At 53.9% G+C, this 13,360-nt stretch overlaps 1 protein-coding gene across 1 annotated transcript in view; it reads left to right on the top strand.

The window, feature by feature from the left end:
- Nucleotides 1–13,360, top strand: part of CAPN2 (calpain 2) — a 56,687-nt gene that overhangs the window by 29,610 nt on the left and 13,717 nt on the right. The window contains exons 3-12 of the mRNA XM_040263693.1: nucleotides 1,142–1,260; nucleotides 2,254–2,387; nucleotides 3,519–3,687; nucleotides 4,873–4,956; nucleotides 6,547–6,632; nucleotides 7,552–7,626; nucleotides 8,326–8,486; nucleotides 9,888–10,057; nucleotides 11,774–11,785; nucleotides 12,969–13,180. Of these exons, the coding sequence (XP_040119627.1) occupies nucleotides 1,142–1,260; nucleotides 2,254–2,387; nucleotides 3,519–3,687; nucleotides 4,873–4,956; nucleotides 6,547–6,632; nucleotides 7,552–7,626; nucleotides 8,326–8,486; nucleotides 9,888–10,057; nucleotides 11,774–11,785; nucleotides 12,969–13,180 (1,222 nt within the window). The remainder of the gene's footprint in view (nucleotides 1–1,141; nucleotides 1,261–2,253; nucleotides 2,388–3,518; nucleotides 3,688–4,872; nucleotides 4,957–6,546; nucleotides 6,633–7,551; nucleotides 7,627–8,325; nucleotides 8,487–9,887; nucleotides 10,058–11,773; nucleotides 11,786–12,968; nucleotides 13,181–13,360) is intronic.

Here is a 13,360-nt window from a genome sequence, read left to right as displayed (position 1 = left end):
ATGGACTATAGCCCGCCAGGCTCCCCTGTCCGTGGGATTTTCCAGGCAAGAATACTGGAGTGGGTTGCCATTTCCTCCTCCAGGGGACCTACTTGACCCAGGGATTGAACCCATGTTCGAACCCTGCATTGGCAGACAGATTCTTTACCACTAGTACCACGTGGAAGCCCTTGACACTTTTAATAGATTTGCCAATTCATAAAAAGAAACCCAGCCATGGAAATCAAACTCATCTGAGGCTATTTCCTATTATTGTCATGGGAAATTGTAGGAAAGTGCACATTCCTTAAGAAGGGAGTAAACTTCCTCATCCTTGCCCCAGAGCCTCCGTCAGTCGGACCTTTTGTCTCGTGGAAAACATGACACCCCTCCCTGCCATCAGCTTGCTTCTGACCACGTGAAATGAGTGCGTGCTTTACACATGTGCTCTCATTACACCTCGTGAATGACCCACGTATCAGAGAGGAGGGCATTGATACCAAGGCCAGGCTGCCAGACCAGCCGCCCATCTGGCTGTCCCCATCCTTACTCCCCATGTGTGGTGCCCACACCCCCCTGCAGAGGGCTTCATAGTCCTTGTCCATCCTCGAAGACAGCCCAGCCCAAGGTGCCTTCCCAGACTCAGGCCCTTGTATTTGCATCCATCGGGCCACCTGCCAGTCTCTCCTCCCTTGCCTCTACATCCTTTTCCAGGAGAAGATGCATGATATTCGATCCCTTCCCATCCATCGCGATGTTTTCTTCCTGTCACTCAATCTCACCTTTAAAGCCTGTGTTCTCAGCAGCCTCTTCTGCCAGGTTGGCGTCCTCACTGCACACATGCTCACTGCTGAGTACCTCCAGCGGACCAAGCAGGGAGCCAGCGGTGAGGACACAGTCTAGCCATCACAGGGTCTACGTCTTTCAGGGAATGAATTCTCCCATCTCCACCCAACTGCTATCACAACGAAAACATCTCTCCCTCAGCAGTCCCCTCAAAGCATCACCCCAGACTTCCTCCACACCCCTCACATGAGGACCAGCTGGAACATCTGGGCCAGGTTGGCCTTAGGCTTCCAGCACCAGAGGCGGTGACAAGCTGTTTAGTATTCTCTTGGCACTGAGACCCCTCTGATGAGAGTTCCTTGTGCTGTGTTCACAGGTGACTGCTGGCTGCTGGCCGCCATTGCCTCCCTCACTTTGAATGAAGAAATCCTGGCTCGAGTCGTCCCCCTGGACCAGAGCTTCCAGGAGAACTATGCGGGGATCTTCCACTTCCAGGTAACTTAATAGTTGGCTCAAGCTTCTCATCAGGTCCTGGTTGTTGTTCAGTTGCTCAGTCATGTCTGACTCTTTGCGACCCCATGGACTGCAGCACACCAGGCTTCCTTGTCCTTCACTATCTCCCGAGTTTGCTCAAACTCATGTCCATTGAATCAGTGATGCCATCCAACCTTCTCATTCCCCTTTCCTCCTGCCTTCAATCTTTTCTAGCAGCAGGGTCTTTTGCAGTGAGTCGGCTCTTTGCATCAGGCGGCCAAAGTATTGGAGCTTCAGCTTCAGCATCAGTCCTTCCAATGAATATTCAGGGTTGATTTCCTTTAGGATTGACTGGATTGATCTCCTTGCAGTCCAAGGGACTCTCAAGAGTCTTCTCCAACACCACAATTCAAACAGGTCCTGGGGGCCAGGATCATGTCCTGGGTACTAGGAGCAAGTGTGGAGGTTAGGAATGGATCCTGGGGGCCAGGAGCAGATGCTAGGGGCCGAGAATAATACTCTTCTACTAAGGACACTGAGAAACATCAGGAAGCTCCCTGGCCTGCCACTGACCTGGGACCCTGTAAGGACAGCAATGGCAAGGAGGGCGGTAGGTCAGGGTTCTCAGGAAGTGGTTCTCAAGTTTAAAAAAAAAGTGTGCTATTTAGGATCTGAGACAAAACGTTAAGGTACGGCTCACTGTCCTCCTTGTATGCTGATAAATGAGAAATAGTATTTTTTAAAGTATAAGGTGCAGGGTAGAGGGTGGGAGGGGAGGGTGTGGCCTCAGAGGGAGGGGCAAGCGTGTGTCCTTGGTTTCCCAGTGAGGATGTACCTGCAAGAAGAGGGCTGGAGGAAGCACCTCTTCCCAGGGTGGGCTCATGGAGCCTACGCCCAGGGCCTCCTCTGGGAGAAGCCAGGTGCAGCTGAGGTGTGAGGGGTGGAAAGGACCCCAGGCTGCCGCCTGCCACCAGCTCCTTCTCCAGGCCAGCCCTCTCTCTCCCTGCCCCGCAGTTCTGGCAGTACGGCGAGTGGGTGGAGGTGGTGGTGGACGACAGGCTGCCCACCAAGGACGGGGAGCTGCTCTTCGTGCACTCGGCAGAGGGCAGCGAGTTCTGGAGTGCGCTGCTGGAGAAGGCCTACGCCAAGTAAGTGCCCGCACCCTGCCCCTGCCAACCTGCCCCCAGCTCCCCTGCATTCTGGAAAAGAAAGAAACTATTCAAGGACGATTTTGAAAAAAAAAAAAAAAAAAAAAGTCTTATACTACAGAAGGACTACTCTGGACAAAACTGGGCTCGAAATTCGAGGAGATAATGCACGTGGCTATTGCCATTTTTCACCAAATGCACAGGAACACATTACGGTACTGATCGTGCTGGCCTTGAGGACATCTACTTCCTTGGCAGGTCATGTTACATTTTTGTCAGCTAAATGCAGCAAAGATTTTTTGCCAAATGAGCAAAACGATCCATTGCAGAGGTATGAAAATTATGGAAATTTGCCCAGAATACATAATACACTGATTAGAAATGGTTTTCCCCAGCCCTCCTAGGTGCATCCCACAGGCTGCCTTGTCCAGTACTCAGCACTGCCTGTTCTCAGCAGGAACCCACTCCCTACCCCCCATCTGTCCAGCCCCCTCCAGAGTGTGCCCGGTCCTGGCCCTGCTGCCTGGGCTCTCTCTGGGAAAATGAGCAGCTCTCAGGCATCAGGAGGATTTCTGTTCCCTCCAGCTCCTGCCAGGGTGGAGGGCCAGGAGTCAGCCACCAGCTGTGAGAAGCTGGGGCCTGAATTGCTACTAAGTCTACACACAAGCAGTACAGTTAGGGAAGCCACAGGGCACCAACGTTGCGACCAGGGCACCATCAGGAGTGACCAGCACCTCCTAAGACAGTGCCGAGGATGCTCAGGGAAGCTGCTTTCATTACTGAACTGTTGTCCCCTTTTAAGCTATAACCACCAAACAGCCCATTTAGCAGACCCCTTTCCTGCCAGGATGCAGAGAGAATCAATACAGGAGGTTGGCCAGATAAACACCCAGGTCCTTCCAGCTCTAAGGTTCTATGAGACTTTTCCAAAAATTTCACAAAGTATCAGGCAGTGGTAACCACATGGACAGTCACCTGCCCTCATGGGCAACCCGAACTGGAGACAAACCAAGGAGAGACTGAGCAGAGGGTCCCTGGAGCATCCAACAAAAGAGGCCTGAGTTGGGCGGGACACTTTGAAAAGTGGAAGTTTCAACTCCGGTGGCCACAGTGTCTTTCCCCTTCCTGCAGGATCAATGGGTGTTATGAAGCACTTTCAGGGGGCGCCACCACCGAGGGCTTCGAGGACTTCACTGGAGGCATCGCCGAGTGGTATGAGTTGAGGAAGGCCCCTCCCAACCTGTTCAGGATCATCCAGAAGGCTCTGCAGAAAGGCTCTCTCCTGGGCTGCTCCATTGATGTAAGTCCAGGCCCCTCCCTCCCCAGCAGAATCCTAATCTGCTCTAGTGGAAGTGAGCTTCCAACAGTGACCAAACAGACCCACTGCCCTTACTCCCCGCACAACTAGCCCATCCTTTGTCCACCATATTGCACATCACCTGGAGCCCAGGGGTGGCTAGGCAACAGTCAGGCTGGCTGGGGGTACAACTGGTGCCCAAATGGTGACTCCAGCCTCCAGCTGTTCTCTCTCCAGCCCACGTACAACCCTCAGCCTCCTGTGACTCACCACCCAGATCACAAGTTCTGTGAGAGTCCCCTGCCCTCTGCTGGGCCCGACTCCATTCACCTTCAGCCCACCTGCAGGGCCTGGGCCCAGAGCCCAGCAGCCTCCCCCAACTGGTGCAGGGTTAGCAGACCTGTAGGAAGACTTTAGGAGGCACAGGGAGGAACCATCCCTTCATGCTAGCCTTGCTGGCACACCTCGCCGGCACACCTCGCCAGAGGAAGGGAGGTGGGTGTGACATCCTGTCCGCAAGGAGCCGCCAGGCTTTGCCTGTGCCCAGTAGCGGGGAGGCCGTCCTTTGCCTGTCCTAACCAGGAGGAGCTGGTTGCTCTGGGATCAGGCATAAGAAGCCTGGCTCTGGCGGGTCCAAGTCAGTGTGTGACTCTAGGCAGGGATTTGCAAACCTTCTCTGCAGACCATGTGCAGGCAGAGATCCTTTCTACTAGCACCCCTTCTCATTGACTCAGACAAAAATAAGCACCTCCATCACAACAGATGGGGAATGGGATCCCTGGGGAAGCCTTAATAGACACGCCAATTCTGAAGTCAGGCAGAAACGGAGGACTGCCCTCGTGTAAACCCTGCAGCGGGGTGGGGCAGGGCGATCCACGCGGTTTCCAGAGACCCAGCGCATTTGGGCCGCCCAGGTGTGTGCCCTGAGCCCCCTCTGCACAGCGTGCCCTTTTTCTGCGGTAATTTGTGACTGCGCGGGGCACACACACTAGTGCAAGTGCAGCGCCCCCCAGGGCTGCTTGCAGCCTCTCCTCTGGTTGTAAATAACGGCGGAGGGCTCTGGGCAGGAGTGGGGCGGCTCTCTCACCCACCGCCCAGGACCCCCGCCCTGCGGTAGGACCCGAGCGAGGGAGGGAAGGAGGGAGAAGGCGGGATGCGGAGGCCGGACTGATTCTCCCGCGTTTGCAGATCACCAGCGCTGCGGACTCGGAGGCCATCACGTTCCAGAAGCTGGTGAAGGGGCACGCGTACTCGGTGACCGGCGCCGAGGAGGTAACACCCGGCAGGCATTCCTAGGGATCTTTCCCTCCCTCACCCGATGGCAGAACCACTTTTTGCCTGCTTGCCGAGGGTGCGGCCCAGCGTTCCCGGTCCTTTCCCAGCAGCCCCGCGTTGCCGAAGTTCAGGGCTCGCGACGGGCGGCCCTCCCCAGCGCCTGCCGGCCGCGCGCTGCCCTCTGCTGGCCGCCAGCGGGGCCAGGCGCCGTGCCGTCAAGTTCCAGAATCGCCTCCCTCCTCCAGACCAGCTAAAGACAACACGACAGTGTCGTGGTCCAGCCTCTTTAAAGTGCTTTCACATTTGATCTCACAAAAGCATTGGTGCCCATGTTAGTGTTCAAATCTGACTCTGCTCCTTGCACGCTGTTGGCCTCGGCAGGTGTTTAAACTCTCTTCTACTCCCCAGTTTCCTCAGAGTTGAATTAGAAGCAATAATACAGTGATACCTGTTGTAAGGTTGTTGAGGTGAATCAAACGAGTTAATACTTGTAAAGCGCTCAGACTTCCTGACAAGTTGAGTATAAACAAATCGCTCTCTTTGACTTTGCTGTTATCATTACTATGCTGCTGCTGCTGCTGCTGCTAAGCCGCTTCAGTCAAGTCCGACTGGCAGCGATCCCATGGACTGCAGCCCACCAGGCTCCTCCATCCATGGGATTTTCCAGGCAAGAGTAGTGGAGTGGGGTGCCACTGCCTTCTCCTATCATTACTACAAATGTTGTTAGATAGCCATATTCTAATCACTGAGTGAAGAGTAGATCCCAGGTCGTCTGACATACCCAGTGAGGTTTTTTGTTTTTAACCTTGAATCTTTGTTTTATCCCACTCCCCACATCTTTGTATTCTGAAAAATTTCAAGTCTGCAGAAAAGCTGAAAGAATCATACAGCAAACATTCAAATGCTATTTCCCTGGATTCAACAGTGGTTAAGATTTTCCACAGCTGTTTCATCGCTTAGTGTGTACTTTCTTTCTGAGCCATTTGGAAGGAAATCGCAAATGTCACAACACTTCACTCGCTCCTGACACTTCAGTATTTATCTCCTGCCCATAGGGACACTGTTTACATAATCCCAGTACTGTTTTCATCCTGAAGAAATAAACATTAATTCAATAATGTGATGCAATAAACTGCATATAAACATTTCCCCAACTGCTCCAAAATGTCTTTTATAGCCTCCTCAACGCCCCCAGTCCAAGGTTTAGTCAAGATCCATGTACGGTGTTTGCTTGTCGTCACCAGTGTTCATTTGACGGAGCTCCTGTGACAAAAGTACATCCTATTATAGTCAGCTGAACGGAGGTTCAAAGGTGACGTACCAGTGCAGAGCCCACAAGGGCATTTGTGCCTCAGGCTCACAACAGAGGTGGAAGAGCCCTGGTCCTCTGAGGGCTAGATCCCGGGAGCTGCCACAAGTTGAGCAGCAGTGAGGATCTAGGGGTCAAACCCTTCTCCCTTTTGTGATCCCCCTTGTAACGTGGCTCCCATCCCTGCCTCATGGAGAAAGGGGCTTTGGGCCAGAGAACCTCCAGGCCTGGCTTGAACCCAGCATCTCCCTCCTCTCCTTCACCCACCTGTCCTTCAGGTGGAAAGCAGAGGAAGCCTGCAGAAGCTGATCCGCATCCGGAATCCCTGGGGAGAGGTGGAGTGGACCGGGCAGTGGAATGACAAGTGAGAAGGGTGGTGGGGGTCTGGGTGGGGGGCGTCTGTCCAGGAAGCTCTGGGAGGAGAGCTAAGGAGAGAGCACACAGCGGCTGTGCTGAGAATAAAGTCCCAGAGCACAGGGCTCCCCCACCCCGAGTGGGACCCATGGGTCTGGTAGCCCCAGGACTCTTAGCCAGAACGCTCCAGCCACCTGGCTGCCTTTACAAGGCCCAAGCTCCCGGGATGCTCATCCTTTCCTCAGCTCATGGTCCACCCCTTCCCTGGCTCAAAGTCACTCTGCTATTGGATCTTCAGCAGAAATACACACCTTTCCTCCTCCAAGCACTCATTCTATCCCAAGGATGTAAACGTTGTGCCAATAGAAGTCCTCTGTTGATGTCCAGGGTTCTTGGTTGGCCTGTTCAACCTTCAACTCTGGGGTGAAATCTCCCATGAGCCCCTCTCCTGGTCTTCCTCTGCTCCTATCTCCCCGTCCTCCCCCACAGTCCGGCACCTACAATTCCACCTTTTCCCTGGCCGATACCCAGGCAGACTCTGCTATGGCAGAGAGACACCCGCTAGGGCCTGCAGGTCAGCTGCAGAGGCCAAGATGAGCACCCCCTCCCTCCTCCATTGGATTTCTAGTCACCCCTTAAAAGAGCTGCGAAGCCCTTCTCAGTTTGGGTCACTGATGCTACTTCCTATCTATCCAATGGGCTGTGTTCATTTTTTGGAATCTTCCTTGCCACCATCTTCTAGGATAAGGTATCCTCTCATCCTACTGCCCTGCACCTCTCAGCCACCTGGGTGTCACTTCCCTTCCTTACTGGGGTCTGGACCCTTGGATGAGAGAGCATGTCCCTGGTCCTCAAATTTGGAGCAACTTGGGGAGAAGTTATTGCTCTACACTAGTTTCTAATGTCTGTCCCATCGCTTGGTTTTCCAGCTGCCCAAACTGGAACACAGTTGACCCCGAGGTGAGGGAAAGGCTGACCAGACGGCACGAGGATGGGGAATTCTGGTAAGATTCTTGGGCTTTAAGAAAAAAGGTGACTGATCTTTACTCGAAATTGAGTGAGATTATTGTGTGGAGGGCACAGGAGCATGGGAGCAGGGTTTTGTTGTTTTAAATTCACTGTAAGACCTTGAACAAAAAAATTCCTGAACCTCTTCAATTTATCCATTTCAGCAATTGGGTTTCAAAGCTGAGCAGCTTAGCAGAGAAGGCTATGAATTCCTGTAGGAGTATTCAGGTCCCAAGAGAAAAAGAGAGGAATGATGGACTTCACTCCTAATAAGTTCCTAGAGAACCTTCCCAAGGCCTCAAGAAACAGGTCCCTGGGAGAACAGTGATGGGCCCAAGCATCTGTGTCTGTGCTGCTCTGAGACCACCCACATCTCTACAGTCCTGGCATCTTACCAACTGACTGTCCATGTTTTGTCTCATTTGATACTCGTGTCTCCTTTGATACCCTTGTTTCTACAGATGAGAGTTCTGAGTTTCAGAGAGGCTTAGGTAACTTGTTCAAGATTACCAGCTGGAAGGTGGCAGCGCCAGGACTGGAACCAGCACCTTCCGATGGCTGACCTAGTGGCCATGCAGCCCTGACATGCTGTCCACTGGCTGCCCTAACTGCATCCTAGTCTGGCCTCGGGTGGAAGGTCCAGGCTTGCCAGTGCATCCTCTGGTAACCTGGGTCATGCATCCTTGCTTTTGCAGGATGTCTTTCAGCGACTTCCTGAGACACTATTCCCGCCTGGAAATCTGCAACCTGACCCCTGACACACTCACCAGTGACACCTACAAGAAGTGGAAACTCACCAAGATGGATGGGAACTGGAGGCGAGGCTCCACCGCGGGCGGCTGCAGGAACTACCCAAGTGAGCCCCCCTCCAACCTTACCCTGGGGTGCTGCACCCCAGCCTGGCTGCTCCTACCACTGGGGCCCTCTGTCTCTTCTTCCTGAGTCTCCATTTCAATACCCTCTTGGTCTCCTCAGCCCCTTCCCTTCTGCACTCACCTTTCTACCTGCCTGGGCAGAACCCAAGACATCCTGAGTCTGTGATTCCTCTCCAGGCCCTAGATTCCCTGATGCCGTGACCTCACGCTGAGGTAGCACTAACCCCACTTCATGCCCATGGGCTACTTTATGCACCCAAAACCCAAGCAGCTTAGCCCAGCAGAGGTTCTAACCCACTGGGTCTCTGCACATCCAGGCCCTGGTTGTTGCCTGGCAAAACTTTAGTTGCCCAATTCACTCAGCCAATGCTGATGGGGCCCTACTCAGAAGAGGGGGCAGTGAGGATTCCTCTACTGGTTCATCCTTTGTTGATTCCCTTGACTCTTCTGCCTCGATGACCCAGTCCTCCCCTGCCCTCTCTACCTCAGAAACTGTCTCATCATGATGACATCTGCCGATTGTGGAATACACATTGGGTGCTCGTCTTCACAGCAGACTTCTGGGGCAGGCACTTTATTATCATCTCCATCTTTAAGATGAGGGGACTTGGTGAAGTTAAATGACTTGCCCAAGGGCCACACAGCCTTGACTGTGCCTGGGGTTAAGAACCCAAGCAGTCAGCCTTTAAGCACTAGCACCTCATAGAGCCATAGTTTGCCAAGCCCTATACTAGATGTTTGGAGAGGGCAGTGACAACCCATTCCAGTATTCTTGCCTAGAGAATCCCATGGACAGAGGAGTCTGGCAACATGTAGTCCATGGGGTCGCAAAGAGTCAGACACAACTGAGCGACTAACGCATACTAGATGATGCCTTTATTTCCAGAATCCAAGTATTATCCCATCAAGAAAGGGGAGGCAATCATAGTAATTATCTTTAAATGAATGAATCTCAGCTCCTTCCAGCACCATGGGAGTGGGCCAGGGCACAGGCCCAGGAGGACAGGGACACAGAACAAGAGGCTGAGATTGTGCACTGGATGTTCCTGGCCTTTAGTTCCCTGAGGGGGCTGCAGAGCTAGTCCCCAAGTCTCCCTAGCCATGCCGTCCAAGCCATTTCTGACCCCCGAGTTAGAGCCTGGTGAGGGGAGGATGGATCAGGGGATGTCACAGCTGAGCCAAAGGAGATCTGGGCCTCAGCTCTGACCACCCTGTTCCGGGGTGAGAAATGCACCCCCTCCTCCAGCCCTGGTCTCTGGTTCCTCTGCCATCTCCCCCCGACCCTCACCCCACTCCCAGCAGCCTCCTCCCCCCGTGCACACCTGCCGGGCTGGGATCCCGTGTGCTGTGTGTTGGGTGACTGACCCCAGCCCTCTCTGCAGACACGTTCTGGATGAACCCTCAGTACCTGATCAAGCTGGAGGAAGAGGACGAGGATCAGGAGGACGGGGAGAGCGGCTGCACCTTCCTGGTGGGCCTCATCCAGAAGCACCGGCGGCGGCAGAGGAAGATGGGCGAGGACATGCACACCATTGGCTTCGGCATCTATGAGGTATGGGGGCGGGGTGCCCGCAGGGCGGGGCATCCACGGGGGGCGGGGCTCCGCCTTCCCTTCCGTCTCGGCTCTTAGCCTCTGCCAACCCCAGAGGCAGACCTAGGGAGGGGGCCCCAAACCAGAAGCTTGGCCAAAGAAAACCAAAGCCAGGGTCCAGGCCAGTCTTAGGAGAAGTCATGCAGGGAGGTCCCTGCAGTTGGTCTGTGTCACTGGAGGCCCTCCTTTCCCTGTAGCCAGCTTCTGGAGATCCCACGGTATCAAATGGCCTCTGTAGCCCTTCTCACATCCCCAGGCCTGGCACTCTGGTTGGTCATCAACCTCCAGTAAACTGAAGAGATGTGAACTGAGGACAGAGCATATGGAGCCACACCGGGCACCAGCGTGAGGGCAAGAACTGAGCCAGCAGGTGCCTCTCTGGTCCGAGTCCACAGTGTCTGCTCTCATGGCAGAGCGCTGGGCAGGGGAGCAGTTAGTTGGTCATAGGTTCCAAGCAGGGCTCCGCAGGTGGAGCCTGGCCCCCACACAGGCACGGGGACTGCCCCCATGTCCTTTCTTCTGGAGCTTTACAAAATAAACCAAAGCCCAGCTCAGCCACAGTCAGAGCGCCACGTCATTGCCACTACTGGGTCCCCTCTCCACGCCTTTCTATACAGCACAGAGAAGAGCTTCTCCCAGCCTGGGGTGAGCAGTGGGAGAAGAGGGGTGAAAGGAGGACATCAGAGCCGCTGAAGTGGGGTGCAGATCGGTGTGATGGGGGGCCCTGGTGATGTGCTGGAGCTGGCCCACTCTCTCTGGCCCCACCTTTCAGTGAAGTCACGTTGGCAGCCCAAAAATGACCTTGGCAAGGAGTGGGCAGTATTTACACTGTAGGAATTAGCAAATATTGCAAATTAGGGTTCCCCCCATACCCCGAGAGCTGGGCTCCCAGCGCAGCACGTGGGAGGCAGGCACAGTGTCAGAGAGAAGGCTCTCCACTCACTTCACTCATCAGGGCCGTGATCTACCTTCTCACCCACGAACAGGTGGAGTTGGACAAACACCATCTTTGCTAAAAATGCACACGATTCCAAGCTCCTCAGTCTCTGAAGTAGGAGCTGAGGACTTCAGAGCTGGGACAGAATAACCACCAGAAAAATGCAGACTGAATTGTGACACCCATCCCACCCTACCCCCACCACTCACAGGCTAGGAAATCTAGCCATGGGCTGCAATCTGAGAAGGACCTGGGGGGTCATTTGATCCCATTTTAGAGATAAGGAAACTGAGGCCAGAGAAGGAAAGTGACTTACTTGAGGAAATACAGATGGAGGTGGCCAACAGGAACCCAAAACTGACACCTGCTGGCTGCAGGCCAGCACACCCTGCTGCTTCTTCAAGCAGCTCAGCTCTCTGAACTTCTGTAGGCTTTGCTGCAGGCAGCTGGGTAACCGTAGACAGCCACTTCACAGCTCCAAGCCTTGGTTTCATGCTCTATAAGTTAGGAATGGTGCTAAGGGCTCATCCTCATTCTTACCAAGTCCTAAGAATTTTTTAAAATTTTTTTAAAATGTGAGAATGCTTTGAGTTCCTTGGAAAATAATTATTTTGATGACTTAGTTATTATTGCTAAGGCTACAGAAGGAGTAGGGTAACAAAGGAAACCATCTCAGTGGTGACATTTCTTTACGGAGCTCTTCCAGAGTCTGAATTACACATGCTTTCCTTTATTTGCAGGTTCCAGAGGAGGTACGTCTGGCACACGACAGCCCACATCCTTGGGGCTCAGGTTCACCAACAAGGAAAAGGCTTAGACTGCTGGCTCTGGGGTCTCGTGAAGCCTGGGCAGGGGCTCGTGTCTATGAAGAGTGAATGCCCACCCCCGCCCCCTGAGCCCTGGTGAGGTTGCTCAGGTCCTAGGTCTCAGGGTCTAAGCACATGGGGAGGGGTCCGGGGCAGTCCCCATGGAACGTACTTTCTCCCTGAGGCCGGCAGAGTCAGACACATTTAGTCCTGGGTGGAGGTTCATTGGTCCTGGGACTGCGGGAGACTCTTCTCAGAGTCCTGTAGTGCTCCTGAAATAGTCTGGAGGGACTTCCCCGGCTGTCCAGTGGTTAGAACTCTGTACTACCAGTGCAGGGGGCGCAAGTTCAATCCCTGGTCAAGGAACTAAGGTCCCACCTGCCTCATGGCATGACCAAAACAAAAAAAAAAACACTGGCCTAAAGAGAAATGATGAGCCCTACAAGTGGTGTTATAGGAGATGGGGGCACATAGCAAGAGACCTGGACCCCGTTCCCAGCTCTGCCACTTGCAGGCTGTGTGACCTTGGACAATTTACCTGTCCTCTCTGAACTTCTGTTTCTTCGTCAGTAAAACTGATCAACCATCCACCTTACCAGATTGTTGGGATGCACTGAGATATGTGAAGCACTTAACAGGCCCACAGTTAGGCCTCACTGAGCTGGTGAGATGCACAGTTGCGGTGTGTGTCTTTAAAGTCCATGGTTTCTCAACACAAACGAGGCAGAGCAGTTGGTAGTGTCCTGGGTCTTTGTGGATGCTGTGGACAGACTGACACCCCGGGTTTGGGAGCTGGGACCCCTCCTCACCCAGGTCCTGTCTGCTTGTGTCAGTGTGTCTACACCACACAGAACCGAGAGGACCCCAGCCATGGGGACTCTGATGTCCCCGAGTCATTGGAGGAAGGCTGAGGACCTCTGTCCGAGCGAAGCGATGGCGTGTCTGCAGGCAGTGGCTGAATGTGGGCCCCTCGTGTGTCTCTGAGCTGCTGTGTGGGCGGGAAGGTTTGCTTTTTATCTGTGCCGCTCCAGCGTTGTGGCTGTGATCCTAAGATCCTCAAGGAGTGGAGAGGGCGGTGCTTGGAGCCCTTCCCTCCATCCACTCCCACATGCTCCTCTTTCTTCACCAGTTTACTGGGCAGACCAACATCCACCTCAGCAAAAAATTCTTCCTGACAACCAGAGCGCGGGAGCGGTCGGACACCTTCATCAACCTGCGGGAGGTGCTCAACCGCTTCAAGCTGCCCCCCGGGGAGTACATCGTGGTGCCCTCCACTTTCGAGCCCAACAAGGACGGCGACTTCTGCATCCGGGTCTTTTCCGAGAAGAAAGCCGACTACCAGTAGGTCGTTCAGCCCTCCTCCTCCCTGCCCCTTGTTCCTGGCCTGCCTGGAGCAACTCACTCCTCTCAACGTCAGTTTCTTTCTCTGTAACACCTGCCGGCTTCAGAGGCGACCTATTGAAGGACCCTAGTGCTGTCATCACGCCAGCAAAGAAAATAGCCACTCGGGATCTTTGGGGC

This window comes from Oryx dammah, unplaced genomic scaffold (genome assembly GCF_014754425.2).
Source record: "Oryx dammah isolate SB20612 unplaced genomic scaffold, SCBI_Odam_1.1 HiC_scaffold_21, whole genome shotgun sequence".
Classification (NCBI taxonomy): Eukaryota; Metazoa; Chordata; class Mammalia; order Artiodactyla; family Bovidae; genus Oryx; species Oryx dammah.
Note: the sequence above shows the minus strand (reverse complement) of the source record. Positions and strands in the feature narration are given on the sequence as shown.